At 37.5% G+C, this 23,804-nt stretch overlaps 2 protein-coding genes across 2 annotated transcripts in view; both read right to left on the bottom strand.

The window, feature by feature from the left end:
• Positions 1–6,430: 6,430 nt before the first annotated feature.
• Positions 6,431–6,937, bottom strand: LOC112521796. Its single transcript, XM_025130787.1, has one exon. The coding sequence runs from the start codon at positions 6,935–6,937 to the stop codon at positions 6,431–6,433; it is 507 nt and encodes a 168-aa protein (XP_024986555.1).
• Positions 6,938–10,039: 3,102 nt separating this feature from the next.
• Positions 10,040–23,804, bottom strand: part of LOC112521795 (TOM1-like protein 9) — a 41,464-nt gene continuing 27,699 nt past the window's right edge. Inside the window, exons 8-11 of the mRNA XM_025130786.1 lie at positions 14,506–14,751; positions 12,443–13,311; positions 10,438–11,307; positions 10,040–10,116 (exon numbers count right to left, since the gene is read on the bottom strand). Coding sequence (XP_024986554.1) covers positions 10,040–10,116; positions 10,438–11,307; positions 12,443–13,311; positions 14,506–14,751 — 2,062 coding nt within the window. The remainder of the gene's footprint in view (positions 10,117–10,437; positions 11,308–12,442; positions 13,312–14,505; positions 14,752–23,804) is intronic.

Here is a 23,804-nt window from a genome sequence, read left to right as displayed (position 1 = left end):
TGAGAGATGAAGATGAATAAATAGTTGTTGTTAATGAAGCTTAAATTCGAAAAAAGTTTATCATATCCTGTGATTATAAAATATCAAAATTTTATTYGAATTTATATGATCAAATCGTAAACACAATTTATATAATTCAATCGTAAACACAATCATATCCTATGATAACAACACATCCAACAATATTGAAAAAGAAACATGTAATAACAAATCACATTTTTTTAATGAATATAATTTCAACATACTTTTTAAAATCTTTGAATTCTTCTTCAACTCTCATCTTCTTCATCCCTCACCAAAGAATTTTATATGATTTCATTTTGTTTATTATTGAAACTTTAAAAAACAAATTTCATTAATAAATAAAAGAAAGTAAATGGAATAGCAAATCAAGAGTTGGAGGTTAAACTTGGGTATACAAAATTACAAAAATAACCAGGGTTAATTGTGAGCTATACATTTTTCATCAAGGGGCAAAAAAGTCTTTAACATATTCAACATTTAAAAAAATCAAAAAAATGAGAAAAAAGATAAGAGAGGTTCTAAGCATTAGAAGGTGCCACCTCATTACCTTTGGTTTCTTCTTTAATATATATATAGATTTATATGATGAAATGTAGTTGTGATAGAGAGTATTCTACTAAAATTAATTGCATCAAATATTATTTAGGGTTTGCAGGATTATTTTTGAAGGATTTGGATTGGAATAGATTTGAAGTTATTGGTGTGTTTGGTTTGTAGGATTGAAAATTAAATTGAATTTCATTATTTATAAATAATTTAGAAAAAAATTATAAATAATTATAACTGAATTATATTTTTATTAATAGATTATTTACAAAACAAATATTTTTAATATTTTTTAAAACCTTATTGCATATAGTTGTACGAAATCCCATTGAAATCTGAGCACTCCCTACAGATTTCAAAAGTCTTATTTTTGAAAGATTTCAATTAAATCCTATAGGGGTCGTTTGGTTTGTTGAAATGATTTTGAGAGATTTGGATCTCATAGAAGGATTTGGAATTAGAGGATTTGGATTTGGAAGAATTTGGAACCTTTGGTGTGTTTGATGTGATGAATTTGGAATGGAATGAAATTCTATCTTTATAAATAATTTATAAAAAAATGATAAAAATAATAGAAATATCTTTTTATCTTTCCTAGAGTGTTTAGTGCGAACCTTTCTTTCAGGTTGATCATCATTATGATAAATTTCATAAGGTTTGTTTTCTTTCAAGAATATACCTTACAGGATAGGTCTTATCAGCCTTTGAGGATGAGTTTCCTTTCTCAAAGATCAATATTCCTGCAAGCAGTAATGTTCGGGTGGTTTAGGTGTTATGGTAGCAGTCTTTCTAGCGTTGGGTATAGTACCAAATGTTTCTTCAATATATATAAATGATATACAAAGATGATGAAAATATTAAGCACACAACAAATAGTAGTAAGTTCATTTTATGAGTTTGTTTTTTAGTAGAAAATATTCCACTATTGAAAGCAAGCATAGTCCATTAGTGGGTAGGGTGGTAAACTTAGAGGCCGCCAGCCTCCTCTTCAGACGTGTCCTCGACAACCTGGCGGTTCTTCGGTCTCCGCTTTTGGGGGCGGGAGTGCTTGGTCGCTGGGCTTTCCTTTTCCTCAAACCATTCGGTTGTGTCAGCCGGTCTAACATTTTGTTATGGGCTACCTTGGTTGGACAACCATGGATTGAAGGTAAGATAGATTTGAGTGAAAGTGGCACAGGACCTTCGATCTACCATAGGGTAGAATACTACCGAATTCATTTTATTAGAAAACAAGTGTTTTAAACATATTTTAAAATATTATTATATAGAAATCCTACGAAATCTCTTGAAATCCCAATCAAACCCTTGGGATTTTGATATCCTATGTTTGAGGGATTTTGAAATAAATCTTAGAATTTCAAATTCGAACAATCTTGCAAACCGAACATGGATTGGAATGGATTTGAAATCCAAATCCCTTCAAATTCATTCCATTTCTGCAAGCCAAACAAATCTGAAGATTTCAAATCCGGACAATCCAACAAACAAAACATGGAATTAGAATGGATTTGAAATGCAAATCCCCTAAATCCATTCCATTACTGCAAACCACACGAGACATTAATGAATTCTTTCTTTTATGCCGGATAAAAGAGCCACCGATCACACTCTAAGAGCATCTCCAACCATATCATCAAAAACACCAAATATGGTGGGCCCATAAACACTAAAAAAACTCAACTTCAATCACAATCTAAAAAACACCAAATTTCTAGACCCCACATTAAAATAACATATTTTATTTACTATTTTTAATAACAATAACAATAATTATAATTTGTAATAGATATTATAATAATAAATAATTAGTAATTAATTTATTTAATGAAGAACTGTTAAAATAAAAATGATAAATATTTAATTAATAAATTTTATATTAAAAAAGATTACATTAGTTCAAATAGAATAAATTAAAAAAACACATAAATAGTACTAATTCTCCGAGTTAGTATACTCGTCCTACAAATGATCAATTAATGCATTACGAAGTTTAAAGTGAGAATATTGATAAATACGGAGAGGATATGGACCAAGAATTGAAATCCAATACTCCCCCTCAAGCTGGAGCGTGTAAATTGACAACGCCCAGCTTGTCCAGTAAGAAACGAAGTTGCGACGCTCCAAGCCCCTTTGTGAGAAGGTCAGCAAGTTGAAGCTTTGAGTCGATGGACATAAGACAAATTTCCTTGGATTCAACACGTTCACGAACGAAATAACAATCCATTTCAACATGTTTAGTGCGTTCGTGAAAAACTGGATTGTTGGCGATATGCCGAGCTGCTTGATTGTCGCAGAAAAGTGTGGTAGAGCCAAGTTGTGGAAGGCCTATCTCTTGTAAAAGCCATCGTAACCAGATGAGTTCACTAACAGTTAAAGCCATGGCACGATATTCAGCTTCAGCGGATGAGCGTGAGACAACGGATTGCTTTTTTGTTTTCCACGAAATAGGAGCACCACCAAGAAGAACAAGGTAACCGGTTCGAGAACGCCTAGTGAGAGGGCAACCAAGCCAATCTGAACCAGCGTATGCAACCAGATTCGTGCCACCTTCTTTCGGTAAAAGTATGCCTTGACCGGGAGTGGCCTTGAGACATCAAAGAATTCTAGACACGACATCCATATGACTCTGACGAGGGTCTGAAACAAACTGACTGAGAGTGTTAACCGAGTAGGCTATGTCCGGACGAGTGGCCTGGAGGTAAAGGAGTCGACCAATAAGACGTCGATAGCTACTGGCATCAACCTTGGGTTCTTGATCATCCATAACAAGCTTTAGATTTTGTTCAATGAGGAATGAACTCGGGCGACATCCTCCCATGCCACTGTCTTCTAATATATCAAGAGTGTACTTTTGTTTGCTAAAACGCGACCACGAGAAGTTTGGGCCACCTCTATTCCAAGAAAATATTTCAGTTCCCCAAGATCTTTGATGCTGAACTTGTCATGCAAACATTGTTTGACTTCGTGTATCTTCTTGGAATCGTTTCCAACTATGATGACGTCATCGACGTAGATGAGAATGAAAAGGATAGTGTTGTCATGTTTGTAGAGAAAAAGCGAATGATCTGCCTTGGATGAAGAAAAGCCGAGACCGAGGAGGGCAGTGGTAAACTTTTGATACCAGTTTCRAGAGGCCTGTTTGAGACYGTAGAGAKATTTTCGCAGACRGCAAAYAYGATCGTCTTTCTCYGTGAAAAAACCTTGTGGTATCTTCATATACACTTCTTCATCAAGATCACCATGAAGGAAGGCGTTATTGACGTCGAGCTGGTGGATGAACCAATTGTTTTTAGTAGCCACGGATAATAACGTTCGAACAGTTACCATTTTAGCTACTGGAGCAAACGTATCATGAAAATCTTCTCCTTCGATCTGGGTGAACCCCTTTGCGACGTGTCTCGCTTTATATCTTTCGACATCTCCATTTGGCTTGTATTTAATCTTGTAGACCCATTTAGAGTCAATGGCTCGTTTTCCTTCTGGCAAAGACTCAATGGTCCATGTGCTATTTTGTTCAAGGGCTTGAATCTCCTTCTTCATGGCTTCAATCCATCTTGGGTCTTGCATGGCTTGCTTAAAAGTTTTCGGCTCATCAGTGGTGGTGATGGCCGCCAAGAAATTCTTGTGAGTATTAGAAAAATTATTATAAGAAAGATAATTGGCAATGGGATGTACCGTTGAGGTGGCTTGAGTTGATGCGGTATGTGCATGGTCAACCGAAGGGGGAAGATCAACAATGAAATCATTCAGGCGTTTAGGTTGTGTTCGGTCCCTCTTTGGTCGAGAGTTTCCCAGATCAGTGTGTGTTTCGAGATTTTGAGTAGTTATTTCTTCATGGATTGTGTCTGGCCTACTTCCATCGTTCTCCATCATGTGCCCATCCAAGTTCGGTGGGCTAGAGTTAGGCCCATCTTATTCCACCTCGTGATTTTGCTCATGATTTTGCTTATGATTTTGGCCTTCAACGTCTTGAGCTTGTATGGGAACAAAGACATTAGAATCATTAGAAGCTTGAGTTTGAACTGGGAAGGTAAAAGTGCTTTCATGGAACTTCACATCTCGTGACACCACCATTTTCTTGCTTTCAATATCAAATATTTTGTAGCCTTTTGTCCTTTGAGAATAACCAAGAAAAATTCTGGGTCTCCCCCTTACTTCGAACTTGTCACCCTTTGTTTCGATACTCCAAAAATAAGTTAGACAACCAAAGACCCTCATGTGATCATATTCGGGTTTTTGGTTGTATAGTAATTCATATGGAGTTTTATCACCAAGAGTTTTAGAGGGTAATCGGTTGATGATGTACACAGCGGTAAGAACGCATTCCCCCCAAAACCTTTTTGGCAAATTGGCTTCAAAACGCAGAGCTTGAGCCGTGTCGAGTAAATGTCGGTGCTTACGCTCAACAACCCCATTTCGTTGAGGCGTGTGAGGACACGTGGTTTCTAACAAAATGCCTTGCTTGGTGTAAAAGTTCAACATGAGATTTGACGTGAATTCCCCACGATTGTCACATCTTATTCTTTTGATGCTTTTATTAAACTGGTTTTCAACCATTTTGCAAAAATTCACCAAACAGGTACTAGCATCACTTTTATATTTAACGAGAAAAATACAAACATTCCTACTGAAATCATCCACAATGGTCAAGAAATAATTTGCTCCAGAGAATGAAGGAATTCGATATTTTCCCCATACATCACAATGTAATAGTTCAAAACATGCTTTGGTTTTAATTTCACTTAACAGAAAAGGAGATCTTGTATGTTTAGCTTTGGAACAGGAATCACAAACACTATTTCTAAGATTAAAGGAAACACCTTTGAGAAATCAACTTTAGCTAGCTTTTCTTGCGATGTGTGACCCAACCTCTTATGCCATCTTTCAACAGTGACTGTTATAGCTTTCTTTTCTTCCTCAAACATCCCCATTCGGTATAGACCTCCCTTGCACTTACCCGCACCAATCAAGTTCCTCGAATGGAGACCCTTCATTACACAAAAATCAGGAAAGAATGTCACAGCACATTGAAGGTTTTTGGTTAATCGGCTAACGGATAAAATATTACAAGTAAACTTTGGTACGTGTAATATGCCATCGATCTTGGTGCCTCCCGGTAGAGTATAATCACCCTTACCCTCAACCAGGATGGTATCTCCATTAGGGATAACCATGGGCATTCCAAGAGGGTCTTTTCTTTTGTTAACAAGGATATTACTTAGATAGGTTGTGTGATCGGTAGCCCCCGAATCAACAATCCAATCATCCTTATTATCAATTCTACCTGTCATGTTGGTTACTCGTTTGTTCCCTTCATCACCTGTATTGGTTCCACATTCAAAGTGTTTCAAGAAGAGATTGTATTGCTTGATAGTGAGTCCAGGAATGGGACTCGAACCACCCTCAACGCAGGAGGCCCTCGGCTTTGTCTTGTCTCCCTTCGCTTTCCCTGGCCACCACTCAGGGTAACCAATCCGTTTGAAGCAACCTTCTCGATTATGTCCATCCCGATCACAATGAGTGCAGTATTGTACCTCTTCTTCTTGTTTTGTTGTTTTTGAATATGTCTTCGCTTTTTGTTGTGAGGAGAAAAAGTTGTCACGTTTTGGAGAACAAAAGCCTTAAAGGCGGCGGCTTCCACAGTAGGCTTCTTATTTTCGATTATCAGCTTTTGTCGTTCATCTTCTACAATGAGATGATAGGCTGTCCCGATACCTGGAGTTGGTTGGGTGGCAAGGATTTGGGTTTTGAAAACTCCGAACCCGTTGTCGAGACCCATAAGAAACTCGTACAGCCTCTCTTTTTCTTGATGTGCAACAAGCCGCTTACCGATGTCACACGTACACCCATTACACGTGCACTATGGGATGGGGAACACCGACTGGATTTCATCCCATAATGATCGAAGCTTTGTGTAGTAAGCCGAAACGATGGCTCCGTCTTGGTGTGTGACAGCGATCTTGTTTTTCAGTTCGTATGCCCTCTGTGCGCTCTCTTTCCCAAATCGTTCACGAAGATCGATCCACATCTCTACAACGGTGTTCGCGTATTTCATGCCGCCTCTTATTTCTTTTTCCATGGCAGTGGTGTGCCACCCCTTTATCATCGCATCCACTCTCATCCATGGCATGTAATCCTTGGATGTCTTTTCTGGCTTTTCAATTGACCCATTGATGAAACCGATCTTATTTTTTGCGAATAAGAAATTCTCCATCTCCTGTACCCAATCCGCATAATTTTTGTCTGACAATGCATCGTTGACTTGCATTTGTCTAGGGTAATTGGAAGGGTGCAGGTAATATGGTGAGTTGTAATCAACGACGTTGCCGCCGTTGTCTTTTTCCGATGTTGCTACGTCTTCGGCCATGTGTTTCGTCGGAGCAGTAGGATCACCGCTCTGATACCATTATAAACTCAAGATATCGATTGTTTATTGATATTGTTGTTCTAATTACATCAAGAGAAGAAACGAACCCTATATATAAACAAGAAAACATAAAAAGGAAACCACTAAATAAGGAGATAAATAAGGAGAGGATATTGATAAATACGGAGAGGATATGGACCAAGAATTGAAATCCAATAAACCCATTGGACAATTCTTCCATTTCCAATGTGTACAATCTAGACTACCTAACATTCCTGGAAAACCTCGTTGTTCTCCAATTTGGAGTAGTCGTGCCACATCATTAGCATTGAGTGTTCGGAGATAGCGGTCTTCAAACACCTCCACGATGGCATGACAAAATAGTTTCAAAGCTTCTTAAACCGTTGATTCTCCTCTTTTAATGTACTCATCTGTAAAATCTGTAGAAACGCCATATGCCAACATTCGAAATACAGCAGTAACTTTTTGATAACCGGATAACCCAAGTTTGCCGTATCCATCCCTTCGTTGGAGAAAGTAGTTGTCGTGACTTTGGATAGCATCCAAAATACGAAGGAATCTTACCAGACTTTTCAGAAGAATCTTACTAGACTTTTCAGAAGAATCTTACCAGTGTGTTGTCTAATCTATCTTCATTTGGAGTGAACTGGAATTTTCATGTATAAATAAGGGGTGATTCGGTAAGCTAAATCACACACATTTTCATAAGAATATTACCAAACTTTTCATAAAAATATCTTCAACAATCCGGAGTTCATTCTACAAAGATAACAAAGACATACATCTATGTCATTGTTATCTTGATATAACTCAAAATCCAATAATAGGTAGAAACCAAACAAAAGATAAGTTTTGGTCAAGAGTAGAAACTCAATATCATGCAACCGAACCGTTCGTAACCAATCCTCGACCAAGAAGATCATTGGAAACGAGAATGTCTTGCATTCTAAAAGCTGCCAAAAAATGTCGAGGGTGTATCAATCAAGTTCAAATGGGGAATCCAAGTGGTGCTTCTGAACAAGATATCATAAGTATTTATTGTTTTAGTTGATCATTGTTTTATTAATTTAAATATAACGTGTATTTTTCATAGATGAACGAAACAAAAGAGTTGTTAAAACTAGACGTATTCTATAAGAAGGGTTTTAAGTTTGATCATGTCTTGGACATCCAGAAAGACTCCGAGAGTTTATCAAATGTCACTACATCGACTCAATATCAACGACAAAGTCCTTATCAGTCACCTTTTTCTGGTCTTTGTTCATTGTCTGGGACAGATGTCAGTTTACCCTCGTTGACTATTCACGACGCAGAATGTAGTGATGTAACTCAAAGACCAATTAGTGTGAAAAAGGCAAAATCAAGGCTCCAATTTGATAATAAGCTAGACTTTAGTCAAGGCTAGTAAAAAAAAAAAGAGCAAATGTATAGCTAAAAACAATGAAGTTATGATGAGAAGAAATGAGATTCAAGCTCAGAAAAATGCGATAGAGTTAAGGTTGGCGGATGACAAAATTATGTTCACTGATCTAAATTCTATCACTCATCCTGTGTGTTATGAGTTCATAAACTGATCTAAATTCTATCACTGATCCTGTGTGTTATGAGTTCATAAAAAATGAGAAAATTTGAATAGCGAGAGAGAGAACAGAACCCCAGGTTCATACGTTTAGACAAGGATCAAAATACATAGGATCTCAATATCGAGCATCTCAACATCAAGAATTTGGAGAAAGAGTTCAAGACCAAGCCGAAGGATCTCAGAACGTAGCAAGAAATTTTTTGTCACTATATGGCTAGCGGAAACCAGTGGACCCTTTGATTTATGTATTTTAGTTTTTAAAATTTCCATTAATAAACTACGTTTACGTTTATCCGGTATCATATTTGTGTTATTAATAATTTATTTTTTATATATACATATAAATTTACATAATAAATATAAAAACTAAAAAGTAAATATTTGTATTATTTACTTATAATTTATCAAAAAAATTGGATTAAAGGGATAGTGGTGGGGACCACCTTTTTGGTGTCCCAAAACCTGCACGGCAAATTTGCCGTTCAAATTAACCCTCCGGCAAATGTTTAGTGATTTTGCCGTTCGATTAGTTCAAAGAAAACGACAAATATAGAGTTTTGTCGTTCGATTGGAGATGCTCTTTAATGAGATTTTGTGGATCTTTAAATGAAATGGGGTTTAGGGCTTGTTTCGTTTGCTAAATCTTGAAGGAATGGCAAAAATTCTTTGCACATAGATTTTTTCTTCAAACAACAAATCTTTCTTGAAATAATTGTTCCTCTTTGATCATAAATTGAATAAACAAAATTCCGAAAGTAAGGTAGACATTACTACAAATAGTTGGTGTGCAAACCATCACCCAACTAAACCAAACATTCATCAATCAAAGCAGTCCACCATTTACATTATAGAAAAACTATCAGAACAAAAAAGATTACACCATGGCATACATACCTCGAGGCTCAAATCAAGAATTGCCATTTAGGGTTTCAGAGCTTAGAGCTTTGGATGGAGTGATTCAGAGCTTGCGATTGAGAGAGAAGACTGAGTTATTCAGGTTTAAAGGTGCAGAAAATTGGGTTTCTTAAAGAATTGGCAAGAAACTTGTGAATGGCTTGTTGACAAGAAAATGTTAATAAGCCTGAAACATTGGGAAAACATCTTTAGGGAGAAAGCTGAAAATAGGCATCACCGGAGTAAAAGAGAGTCCCAAACTTCCTTCATCAATTTGAATATATAAAACATGCAAAATCCAAGAACAGGAGTATTGCACAATTCACATGTGAATACATCATCTTCTATTTGAACTTGTGTTGAAGTTTTTTAAACCAGCAACACTCTTGTTTGACAATCAATCAAGCTTCTCTCCTCAAATCCAGTGTTTCTTAAAAGAACTAAATGCTTCAAAGAATAAAAAGATTAGATTACTCTCTTCTTGTTCTGTTTCAAAAACACAAGTCCTTATCAATCATGCCACACATATCTGAGCACGAGATACTTGTGCAATTTTTCAGTCTTAAACAACAGGTTTATGTTAAAACCGCCATACGGGAATCATGCTACAAGTAGTCAACTAAGCGCAAGTGCAAATAATCAAATGAAAGCCACCACTTGATCTCAAATTTTGCTATGATTCCTGTAAGAAAAATAACCATCAACAATTAGATCAAATACAGATTCATGCATGCTAATAGACGCCGATTAAACTGTGTTCCGAGTCAAATTGCAACAAATAAATGTGCAGAAAAAATCCCTGATAACATTTAGCATGAGAACATAAAAGAAAGGGGCCAAAATTCAAACCTTATTGTGTTTTCTGGTTACTTTTTCCCTGCAGCATGGAACATACATAAATTCTTAGAATAGACCTATAAACACCCAAGCTAAGAATATATACAAAAGCAAGTTACCAAACAGAAATTTATAAGACAAAAAAGAAATTAAATCACAGCTTTACCAGTAGTTTTATTGGTTACATCAAGAAGGTCTTGGAATAGTTTGTCCTCTGGATTTAGAGGGTTTGGAGATGGCATATGCACATCTGATGCATTTGATGTAGAAGGGTTGACATAAACTGTGCTGTTCAAGAAACCATCATCTCTCACAGGCAACCATGACATTCTATGATCGAGGAAGTGAGCATGTTGTGGTTGTGTGTACCCATAACTATACCTGTAGCCACCACCATAGCCATAGGGATCACCATACATTTGTTGAGGATACATATAAGCCATATGATAGTGTGGGATCACACCCATAGTGTGCTGTCCTCGAAACTGTTGTTGAGGAATTTGTTCAAGATGGATTGCCTGTTGGATCATGGGTGATGGAGGGCCACCTGTAATTTGCTGTTGAGCTGGATGGATTGCCTTGTGGTTCATGGGTAATGGAGGGCCACCTGTGATTTGTTGTTGAGCTGGATTGATTGTCGCCTTGTGGCTCATGGGTGATAGAGGGTTTCCTGTAATATGTTGTTGAGGATGGATTGCCTGGTGGCTCATGGGTGGCAGATTGCCACCTGTGATATGTTGTTGTGGATGGATTGCCTGGTGGCTCATGGGTGATGGACTGCCGCCTGTAATATGTTGTTGGGGATGGATTATCTGGTGGCTCATCGGTGGAGGACTGCCGCTTGTAATATGTTGTTGGAGATGGTGGCTCATGGGTGGCAGACATCCCCCTGTGATTTGTTGCTGCATATACTTTCCCATTGGCTGATTATTGTCGTTTCCCGGAGTTGGGTAGTGCATGCCTCCTAATTGGTTGCTGTCTTCTGACTGTGTTTCCCAGGGTGGTGGTGGTAGTCCTCCATTCCTTGTTTGAGCACCTATGAAAGAAACACATGATAGGATTTTAGTACCACCTAACAAAAGGAGGTCTTCAGAACAAATGTGACACTACAAACCCTGCTTGGATTAACTTTCTTGGTTAAATGAACCAACAAAGCATGCACCCACATCACATTATAATTTGCATAGAATCACAGACTAACCACACCTTTTCATAGGAAAAAAGCAACATTTTAATGGAGAACAACAGTAGCTGCATGCTAAATGCATATCTCGGTTGTTTTATACAATCCATCAATACAACCGCCACTCCGCCAGAGATCCTTACATCTCAATAGTCAAGTACTGATCAATAGATGATGTTTGGAATCATATGTTTAAACAACCTATAGCCACATAGAAATTTAATAGCCCACTCATGGGGAGGAACTCCTATCCGACCCCATAAATTCAACTTTAGCTGCTCATGCAGTAATCAACACAAATAAATGAAAATAAATCAGATTTTTTATTTGTACGGTATTTGGACTGATGTTAGAGCAAAACCATCGGACAATCTATTTTATCGAGCCTTCATGTTTTCAGTAGGAACTGCTATTGCTTTCACTTTTAGTGGTTCTCTATAAAAAAGGTAATCTTTTTCTCCCGTATCAGGTAGTCTTTATGAACTGCTAACCCGCATGTGAATCATTCTCTGGTAACAACAGATTAAGCAACAACTAGCTTAAAAGCTTAATCTGACTCGATGGAGGCTAACCTTCATAGCCCCTATAGCTTGCAGCTTTACAAACTGTTATCAACATCAAGTGGTTTCCTAGCAAGATCGCCTAGCACTACATAATCATCCATCTCAAACACCACACACCTCCGTCTTTCAAAGAAAAGCTTCACATGCTTTAAGTTGCCAAGTTAAATTCACCACATAATCACGACGACCATATGAGAAAAACATAATTACTCCAAAACACATCAGATAGCCTCTTCTAGAATCCTTTTGTGGTATCAAACTCGATTTTCAATCCCCATTTCTTAAAATGGCTTCATAGAAGATATCAAGTAGACAACAGCATGACCCTAAAACCTATTTACATTTATATAATATTCATCAGGACGAAAAACAGGAATTGCATGGAGTCCCTTCTGCAAGACAGTTTTATGATCATCATGTCTTACCATAAACAGGTGAAGATGGCTGCTTCTGTTGAGGAGTATGACCATTCCATGCAGGATTAGACTCTTGTGAGCATGGAGATGTTGGCTCAGAATGAAGTGGAACAATGCCGGCTAAACTTCCATTTGGATTAAGCGTTGGCGGCTGAGTTAGAAAATGTTGACAATGAGGTGAAGAAGAATATGTTTGCTCAGCTGTAGGGCTCGACCCTTGCGTGTATTGGGACCGTGGCTCATATTGAGGTGAAAGTATGACAGAAACACTTCCATTTGGACCGAACGAGGGCTGCTGAGATGGAACATGTTGCGATTGCTCTAGTTGAGGTAAAGAAGAAAATCTTTGTCTAGCTGCAGGATTGGAGACTTGTGTATACAAAGCCACTGGCTCGTATCGGGGTGTAATCTTATTGTGTATGCTCCCATTTAGTTGAAATGAGGTCTGTTGTGATGGAAATTGTTGGGACTCTCTAAATTTAGGTGGAGCAGAATATGTCTGTCCAGCTGCTGGAATAGATCCTTGTGTGTTCTGGGACATTGGCTCATAATTGGGTAAGCTTCCATTTAGTTTAAAAGAGGTTTGCTTGGAAGAATCATGTTGACATTGAGGTGACGAAGAATTTGTTTGTTCTTGTGCAAGATTTTGCGGTTTGCTATTTTGGGACACCAAATTCTGCCGAGATACAGGAGTAGCAGGCTGAGTTTCATCCAATGGCACAATAGCTAGGAAATTTTCAGCAATTGGTATGCTAAAATCATCTCCACTTAGAAGGTCAAACATGGGATTGACCTTCACTGAAGTTGTCGAAGGTCCACTAGTTGTAGTAGGAGTAAGAAATTTAGTCTCTTCACCATCACAAGCACCAACGGTAGATCTGCACAAGATGGAGGGAAAGCTTTCGAATGAGAAACCTTTCAGTGGAATATACAACAAAATTGGTCATCAAAGACACCATCAGTCTTTGGGCGTCCTAATAATAGAGTACTTAACGTGTCTTAAGTTTAAAGGACCACAAACCAGCGTACTATTTAAAGGTGTTATGATAAGTTGTTACGAAGGCGACCTAACAAGTTCTATCGACAAAGTTGAACAGCCTAATAGGACATAAAAAGTAAATAGTCCTATAAAATTTTATATAGGTCACTTTTGAAAACCTTCTATTAACCATTCTTAAATATGACACTTTTCAAAATTGTCATATAAAAAAGTTAGTAGGATGATTTACTTTTTGTGTCCTATTAAGTTGCCCAACTTCGTAGATAGAACTTGTTAGGTCGTCTTACTTCGTCCTAATAGCTTATTGTCATGTCATTAGATAGGATGCCGATTTTGTAACTACAAACTTAAGTCCTATCAAGTATTCTATTGGGACGCATGTGCTTCCTAAAAGACCTATTTTGTTGCAGTGATATTACCATTCACATTGAACTATCAACCGGAAAAATGATGAAACAACCCAAGTTTCCATAATGTAGTTCTCAAGAACATTAAAACAAAATTAATCTTTCAAGGGCAAGCACTCAAGATTGAACTTCTAATAGAGGACTTGTTTTTTTCCCTCCTATAAGAATTAACTTGTTAGAGATCATGAAACACGTAAAGTATTAAGAATCATTCAACACATAAGGTGGCAAAGGGGGAACGTGAAGCACAGTGTCGTACAATATATACTAAAAATTGTTTAATATTCTTTAGAGAAAAGAAAAGATCCAGAGAATTATATGTACAAGTGCAGAGTCAACATGACTATAGTATTTAAAAGAGATCTCTTAAACATGTGATCCATTATATTGTTTTTCAAATAATTTCTTACTCTTTGAACTAGATAAGACTCTTCTGGTCATATTGGATTGTTGTCTCATTTCTTTGACACGTTAGCCATTTACAAGTCAAGGTGATTTTTTGGTTCTTGGCATTTGTAGAGAATTAGTGCAAAAGCCAATTCTAGTATTATATGGGGTCAATGATGTACTTCATGTAATTTTACTGCCTATCGTAATTGAGGATGTAACTTTAAAGTCATAGAGGCAAAAAGTACTCAACCGAAACAAACAATAAACTTGATTACCCAGGAATTCGCCTCTCTCTCGTATCAATAAAAGGAGCATCCACAGGTACCAATGCTAATTGACTAGTTTTGGGCTCCAACTTCTCTGATGGAACAGAAACTCCTGAAACAAGTGCTTCATTTTTAGCTACGACTCTCAACTTCTGTGATGGAGCAGAAGCTCTTGAAACAAGTGCTTCATGTTTATCTAGCACTCTCTGAAGCTCATCATTCAAAGCCAATCCTTCACATAGAAGTGATTCATCCCTAAAATGAGAGCAGAAGGCAAATCAAAATCTTTTGAATATTAAAAGAAACGAAGGTATAGACATCTAAAGGCTTTGGATTTCACACAGTCGTTGTATGAATGATGTTACATGGAAAGAAATCATGCATACACACATATAGAAAAGGAGATTAACACCCCTCACAATTAAGGAGGAAACTGCATGCAAATTCATTCAACTTTTTCCATTTAATTATTTTATCGATTGCACGGAATGAACCTTCTCAAAGGTGAGGTAAATTTCCAAAGTGTCCAAAAAATTTGATTGATGTATTTCATTGCATAGCAAGGGCCAGGGAGGAACATAAAGGGAGGGAGGGGGAGAGAGAGAGTCTCGGTAAATATTCAGCCATAAGAGTTCAATTAATACAACTACATTGAACACTACTATAACAATTGTCCACAACAATATCTATGAGAAGACAAACACCTTGCACAACACTACTTACACCATGATAAACACCCAAAGTCTGTTTGTCTTGTATACCAGTATGATGCTGGAATGAACAGATAGGCAAGCAGAGAGAAGGCTTACTCCCATAACTGATAAGATAAGTCCAACAAAGGAATAGAAAACAATATTATTGAAATTAACAAATAAATTAAGTTACATCCCTATTGTTTTTTGGGTGCAAGAGTTGTCACCTTTACTCTAATTGAATTTCAACGAAATTTTTGTACAACTCTAACTAAAGGTGTAATATTCCAATATACTTGTCAAATGAGTTGTTTAATATTCCAATATACTTGTCAAATGAGTTGTGGGAAGAGGCCTTGAAGTGAGTAAGTGAAAGAATGTCGAAGAACATCAGTTGTCTTGGATGCTTTATCAATTGGATGCTAAGAATGCCTTTCTTAATTTATTAATGGTATTCTTGAGGAGACGTGTTCACGGAACAACCACCTGAGTTTGTTATTGAGGAGGAGGCCACAAAGGTATGCCGACTACAACCTTCATTGTGTGGTCTCATACAGTCCCCTAGAGATGTTTGGACGTTTTCTAGATGTTCTTGTTGGTCCTGAAAAGGGTTCTACAAGAGTTTATAATTATAACAGTTTGTAGGAGGGGGGTGAATATAAACACACAAATTTTACTTTTTAAATTCGTTTATTGATATGAGAACATCAATACATAATTTACAAATTGTTGTGGAATATAATAAGGTAAAACCTAATCTAAAAAATCTAAGAGAATCACTAAGTAGATGCACAAAGAGGATAAGAATAAGAGATAAAAGAGTCTTGAGGAAGAAGGTGTAGCTGAGAAGAAGAGTCTTCTTAGCTATTTATACCCATTGCATTTAATGCTCCTTAGAGCGTACAATCCATGTGTCAAGAAAAGAGTGGAAGGCTTGTCCTTGTTCATCAGATGTGCCAGGATTTTGGCCCCATATGAACAGTTACTTCAGGTAGTTGGTAAGCACGTGGGGAACAATAAAGTGACCCATGCATATACCTTTATTTGGTGGAAGCATAGGATTGTACAAAAGAGGATAAGACAAAAACTAATCTTATTGAGCAAGACTCTTTGATGCGTAATAGTAAGTAGTCGCTGAGGACTCTTCAGCTATCTCTGAGTCTTGAATAATTTCACACTTTTTTCTAGACAGTCTTGTTATCACTGAGTCCGCTTCAAATCACGAACTGACTTGTCTCTTTCTTTCAGCTACTTCTTCAACATCATTGAAGGTTTCTTTGGTGTGAGTTTTGTCTTTAGCAAATACTTAAGTTCTAAGGTTGTTTACAATGAATGTTCAGCGATCACTGAACAAACTCATAAATGATTGTTGAAACTAAATGAAACAGAACTACGTACTTTTCACTAAGTATTTGAAATGTGAATAATCCGTCCTCTTCTCTTTGAAAGAAGGGGCGCTTCCGGTTAAAAGTCATCATCAAATCACTGAGAGAGTTCAGATCAACATTTCTCCAGGAGTTTGGTAGCTCCTATGTGTTCTTTAAACACCATGATGCTCGATGAATCATTATAGTGGTCTATGTAGATGACATTATCACTGGAGATGATAACACCGGAATTTCATAGCTGAAACAATTTCTACATACTCGGTTTCAACTTACTCATTTTGGACGGCTTCGTTACTTCTTTGGGATAGAAGTATCTCGATCACTGCATCGGATTCTTTTATCTCAACATAAATATGTTCCTGATATGCTTACTAAGTGTTGTTTACTAGATGTAAACTAGTGGACGTGGAAGTTAATTGAAATTTATCCTCCACCTTACCCAAGCTAATGGAGCCATGTCGTTCAATGGGAGTGCTCATGGCGGCTCGTTCCTTTTAGATGATCTAAATCAACGCGGAAAAAGATCCAAGACTATCCTACAATTAAAAGGGAAAGTTTTCCTTAGCGCAACCCCCAAAAAACACTTCCACATAGTGCGCGCGATCCACAAGTTGATGCCGATGCTTGCAAATGGAAAACTTCTTTCAAATGATGGATATCCTATGAAGGATCCACAGAGAGAGAGAGAGAGAGAGAGAGAGAGATACACAAGATTGGTTGGAAAGTAAAACTATTTGACAGTTAATCGACTAGATATATTTTTTTCGGTTAGTGTTTTGAGCCAATTCATGTCCGCTCATTAAACAGGTCACTAGATGCAACACTTCATGTTTTGAGGTATCTCAAGGCTTATGGATACTCTATTCAGATTAGGGTCACTACGGATTGGGCTGTTGTTGTGTTTCTAGGAAATTGACTAATGGGTATTGTGTATTAGGAAGCTTAATTTCTTAGAAAAGCAAGAAACAACATATTGTATCATGATCAAGTGTTGAGTTAGAGTAGAGCCATGAAAGATGTGTCATGCGAAATGATATGGGTAAGGAGGCTTCTAAGTGAGCTTGGAGTGATTACAGATGACTTAACGAGACTGTATTGTGATAACCAGACAACTAATCATATAGCCAAGAATCAAGTATTCCATAAGAGGACCAAACAGGTTGATTGTCATCTTATCAGAGACCGTGTTGTAGGAACTCAGACAGACCCTCCATCAATTCAATCGATACTCATCAACCAGCTTATAGACATTCAAACAAAGCCTTTACGAAAAGCACAAATAGATTTTATTTGTCGCAAGTGGGGCACGATTAACATCTCTAACTTGAGGAGGAGTGTAAGATAAGCAAATTAGGGTTTCCCTTTCTTAGTGTGATAGTATAATTTCCATAAATAGGGTTCCTTTGTGTATATATATATTAGTGTAAAGTTTCCTCTAAATGAATGAGAAAGATATCACCTTTTTGAGTGGTTACAAAATCAAATCTCTATAATTTCCTATTCTAAATGATTTTGTTTCTTCTTATTGTTGATTCCATAACACTCCCCCTCAAGCTGGAGCATTAATATTGATCATGCTCAAATTGTTACTTTATAGTTAATATGGTTCCCATTCACAGCTTTTGTAAAAAATGTCTCCTAACTAATCTTCTCACAGACCATGTCGTGTTGCAATGAACCCATCTTCAATCTTGTCTCGAACAAAATGACAATCGATTTCAATATGCTTAGTTCGTTCGTGAAAAACAGGATTTGAAGAGATATGAACGGCTGCCTAGTTATCACACCAAAGCTTTGCATGAAATGCAAGCGCATGGCCAACTTCCTTAAGTAGCTTATTTATCCATTCTATCTCACAGATCGAGTCAGCTATAGCTCTATAATCCGATTCAGCCATGGACCGAAATACCATTTTGTTTTCTTCCTCCTCCATGAAACCAAATATCCCCAACAAACACACAATGGCTAACTGTTAGAGTAGACATGAATGGAATAACGACACTAACTACAAGTTCAATGTCTGGGCGTGTTACTATAAGGTAATTTAGTTTCCAACAAGTCATCTACACTTCTGAGGGTCATGAATGGTCTCCATCATCCTTTCCTTGGGCATACATTGGGAGTTATCGGGCCGCTGCACGGTTTAGCCCTTAATTTTCATGTTTCTTTTAGAAAATCAAGAACATATTTCCTCTGTGATAAGAATATTCCCTTTTGTTTCTCATGATCTCTACTCCAAGGAAATATTTCAGTGGTCCCAAATCCATTGTCTGGAAGTGAGATTGAAGGAATATCTTTAGTCTTGATATGCCTTGACTATCACTTCCAGTAATCACAATAACATAAAATATACTACAAGTAGGATCACGCCACTTTCAAAACGTTTGTAAAAAAATATATGATCAAACTTACACATTTTAATTCCATATTTCAGAATAACCAGGTCCAAACCATGCTCAAGGACTATGCTTCAATCCATACAACAAATCCAGGTTGATGCTCCATATACACTTCTTCTTTAAGAGAACCATGAAGAAAAAAATTCTTAATATCAAGTTGATGTAAAAGTTAGCTGCCAAGGAGACGGATCAATCAAACATAAGTGAGTTTGGCAACTGGAAAAAAAGTGTTTGGAGTAATCAGCCCCATATTGTTGAGCATATCCCGTAGCAACAAGATGAGCTTTAAGTTGGGCCACAATATTTAATAGTGAATACCCATTTCCACCCGATTGCCTTTTTGTCGGTAGGCAAATCTACCAATGTCCATGTACCATTATATCAAGGGCATTCAATTCCTCAACCATCATTGTACGCCATCCCGAATAGGCCAATGCTTCACCAACGGTTTTAGGAATCGATATAGAATCTATCTGAGCAATGAAGGAACGTGAAAAGACAAATATTTGATTATAAGATACAAAAGAAGCAATGGGGTACGTACATGTGTGTTTACCTTTCCGAAGAGAAATGGGTATGTCGGGCGATGAAGTAGGAGTGGGAGCACTAGGTACATATGTCAACAAAGACGGAGGTCAAGGACCGGAATCTATTGCTGAATGATGTCACCTCTCATATACTTGAACAACAGGGAAGTATTCTTAGGAGTTGGTGCAGAGGCTTCTGAGTAGGTGCAATATAGTAGATTAACATATCATCAATCTCTCCCTGATGAGTACTGTTACGTGTGGCAGGCATAAGAAAGAAAGGTATAGTTTCTTGGAAAGAGACATCTCGGAGACAATATAACGGTGAAGTGTAAGAGAAAAACATTGGTACCCTTTTGAAGATGAGAATAGCCAAGTAAGACACACTTAAGAGACTTTAGATCCAACTTGGTGATATTGGGTCTAGTATCTCAAACAAAACAACTACTACCAAAGATCTTGGGTTCACAGGAAACAAAGACTCCCCTTAAAAAAGTACTAAAACAGAAATATCATCACCAAAAGCTACCGAGGGCATTCGATTTATGAGAAAGCAAACAGTTGAAAATGCATTTACCCAAAAAGGTTTTGGGATGGCCATTTTAAATAGAAGTGCTTGAGCAACATCAAAAAGGTGACTGTTTTTGCGTTCGGCAACCCCATTTTGAGCTGGGGTATCAACACATGATGAGTCATGAAGAATACCATTTTAAAGCATGTAAGATTGAAACGATTCGGAAAGATATTCCTTGGCATTATCACTGTGCAATGTCTTAACATAAATACCAAACTGTGTATGTATTTCAGCACAAAAGGAATTAAAGTGTGTGATTACTTCAGGATAGTTTTCATTAAATAGAGTCAGGTTACACGAGAATACTCATCAACAAAAGTAACAAAAATACCTAAAACCTGGTTTGGAAGTAACAGGACACAGACCCCAAACATCATAATGAACCAACTCAAACGGGGACGTAGCTAGCTTATTAAATCTTGGAGGCATATCGACAAGAGGTCACATAGTAAAGATGATAGATGAGAAAATTGGGGACAAAGTTTCTTTAAATTCTCGAGGGAGGGATGACCTAACTGACAATGTACTTTAAATTGAGATAAAGATGACTTGGAGCATACCAGGGAATTCTCCTAAGGTTCAACTATATAAATGCCATTAGATTCCGTCCTTTACCAATTATCAACTTCATCGAAAGATCCAGAAAAGCACAATGATCAGGGAAGAATGAGATACTCCAGTTTATTCTGCGGGTTGTCTTACTGACAAAAAATAAATTAAAAGAGAACTTACGAAGGCTTAACACATATGATAAGGAAATAGACGGGGTGAGGTTGACGATACCTAAACCAAGAACGGGTGGATTAGATCCATCAACAATCGTGACATGAGATGAGGGTGCATGGTTATAGAATTCAGATAAGAGATTAGGATTACCCATCATGTGGTCTGAAGCACCAGAATCAATGATCCATTTGGATGTAGACGATAAAAGGCATAGAGTAGTTTTACCTGTCTCAGCGACCCCTTAGTAGCAAAGAAAAGGATGCGATCAACAAAAATATCCCAAAAAGAACAACAATGGCTGGCTCAATTGTACTTGGATTAGATTGCAAAGATTGTGACCAACATAATTGACCAAACAAAATCTAGGGATCAATTAACAGTCTAATCGACTGAAATATGGAAGTCTACAATCAAAACAATTAAACTACAATGGGGTCCCCAACTATAATCTAACTCACCAAAGGTTGTACTAGCAACATAAACAACCAAAAAATCTCAAATACAGACATCCTATGCAAAAGAACGGAACTTGCCTAAACTTTATAAGGCTGATACCCAAATAGAAGGATGAAATCCATTTATCAGATAACCGAAACCTATTTGACTACCCCAAAACAGAAGTGCAAAACTTTAAGGATCGAAGAACCAATGATGGCACAATATGGAGGTTGGATGGAAAACAATGTTGGCGAAAAAACTTGGCCGGAAAAGTGCCTCATGCACCGACGTGCGGGCAAAGGTCGATGGCGAAGTTTGAAGTTGAAGTTTACAAGAACTAAGTTTGAAGTTGAAGTTTACACTTCGGCCGAAGTTTCTACTGAAGCTAAAGAGTTGGTCATCAAAGAACATACTGCCATGATCAATGATACTAAAAACATATTGTTGATGAAGCTGAAGTTGAAGCATCACCTGATCAATTTGTTACTTAAGAAGTCTTGTTGATCATTAGAGAACAATCAAGTAAAGACTCTCCGGACAACTTCAGAGTTTGAAGTTGAACCAAAGACTGATGTCTAACAGTTGGATAAGTATTGTCTTATTCGCATAAATACAAAGGGACATATTACTGTGGACCCATGTGTTGTTTTAGAAAAAGGAGATAAAAGTCAAACCAGATAGTAATTAAAGCATGCCCGTTTTTAATGCAAAACTATGAGAATATGTGGAATGCCAATACATAACTCTCCAAAAGAGCCCCTGAGGAGAGAAGGGAGGTTCCAACATATATCAAGAAGGACTGGTCTAAGTCTAGCCGATGTGGGACTCTAACACGTTCCTCCAATGAAGGCTAGATGAGCACAAATTGTCTTAGGGTGTTGAGAGGGGGCAAGACGGATGAGCAGCTAGATGGGTACAGAGTACCCTAGAGTGTTGAGTCCCTAGAGTGATAGACCTTGTGTGAGAATATGTAGAACCCCATTAGATTACTCTCCAAAAGAATCCTTGAGGAGAAAAAGAGGTTCCAACTTATATTGAGGAGGATTCGTCCAAGTCCGTTGATGTTGATGTCGGAGTCTTAACAAAACCAACCAGCATTAAATGCATCAGGCGCACATTAAACACATCACAACTTGCATTTAATACATTATGGTCGCATTCAGCTCGACATGGGAGACCGTATTAGTCACCCTTAAGATGGTAGGAAGATCAAGCAAATGCAATTTATTGTCTGCTTATCCCTTGGGAAAAGTTATTTTCCATGGTTGTCAAAAACTCGTCATTTTTGGAGATATGGGATGTAGCCTCTGATACTTACTCTAACAAAGACAATGCCTCAACGATTTTTGAATTCGAAAGTGTTCTACATGATCTACGATTAGAAGAACGAACTCTTACTCGTTTGTGGCAGCAAGTCATGGGGGTGTACACATGATAAGAAGCAATACAAGGAAATTCAAGAAAAAGAACGGGTCTACACTTTTTTACTAGAATTAAATCATAACCTTGATGAAGTTAGTGGAAGAATCCTAAGCTGGAAGCCATTGCCAAGTGTAAGAGAGGCTTTCTTGGAAGTCAGACGAGAAGAAACTCGCAAAAAGGTGATGTTGAGGTCTCCAAACACTCAACTAAACCCTGATAATTCAGCTCTTGTAGCAAGATAGAGCAACCACAGTACCCAAAAACAAGAGACCAACAATAGCAGCAACAGTGACACACAAGGATCTGGAAATCGTCCTTAGTGTGATCATTGCAAAATTCCCGGTCACACGAAGGACATATGCTGGAAATACATGGAAACCTTCAGGGAGGCAGTCATATCGATCATCTCGCCATGTTTCAGCCATGGAAAGCAATCCATTCACTAAGGAAACATATGAGGCTTCGCAAAAAATGCTACAAGGGACCTTCCGGTCAGTGCTTGGAGGAAAGGGTGTGGCAGCGGTTACTCAAAGTGACCATGCACCCACTGCATTAAGTGCTCGACTGCATGTAGAAAACGGGATCATTGACTCCCTAGCAACAGATCATATGAAATGTCAGTGTGTTCGAAAATCTGCAACCTAACAGTTTTGGTGCGAAAGTTCGTACAGTTGATGATCTCCTATTAGAAGTGAAGGGTTATTCTTTAAAAGTAACATTATCCTCAACTCCGTTCTTTGTGTTCCCAATCTCTCTTACTATTTGTTGTCTATGATTAACCTAATGAAGGACTTAAATTGTACATCTAAGATGACTTCTACTTTATGTGAATTTCAGAACTAGAACTCAGAGAGGGCAATAGGTAGTGTTAAAGTGTGTGAAGACCTCTTATATGCATTGAGTATTCAATGTATTAAGCACTCATTCTTATAGTTTTTAGCTAGATATTTTCTTTTTGTCCCAAATCTTGAGTCATTTTCATTACATTTATTTTCCCTTTGTTGTTTGATGGAGCTAAGTGTGCGATTTACTTGTTTCTACACCAAACGATGGCTAATTTAATCAAAATACAGGTTGTTTTATGTTGCAGCATTTATGCAGCAACATCCGGTGGAATTGCAGCTTTTTGGAGGACTGCTTGT

Source organism: Cynara cardunculus (assembly GCF_001531365.2).
Source record: "Cynara cardunculus var. scolymus isolate 2C chromosome LG 11, CcrdV1, whole genome shotgun sequence".
In the NCBI taxonomy this organism is placed as follows: domain Eukaryota; kingdom Viridiplantae; phylum Streptophyta; class Magnoliopsida; order Asterales; family Asteraceae; genus Cynara; species Cynara cardunculus.
This window is presented reverse-complemented; position numbering and strand designations above follow the sequence as displayed.

Excerpts from the sequence above, each read along its gene's own strand:
- LOC112521796 (XM_025130787.1), bottom strand. The coding sequence starts at position 6,937 with ATGGCCGAAGACGTAGCAACATCGGAAAAAGACAACGGCGGCAACGTC.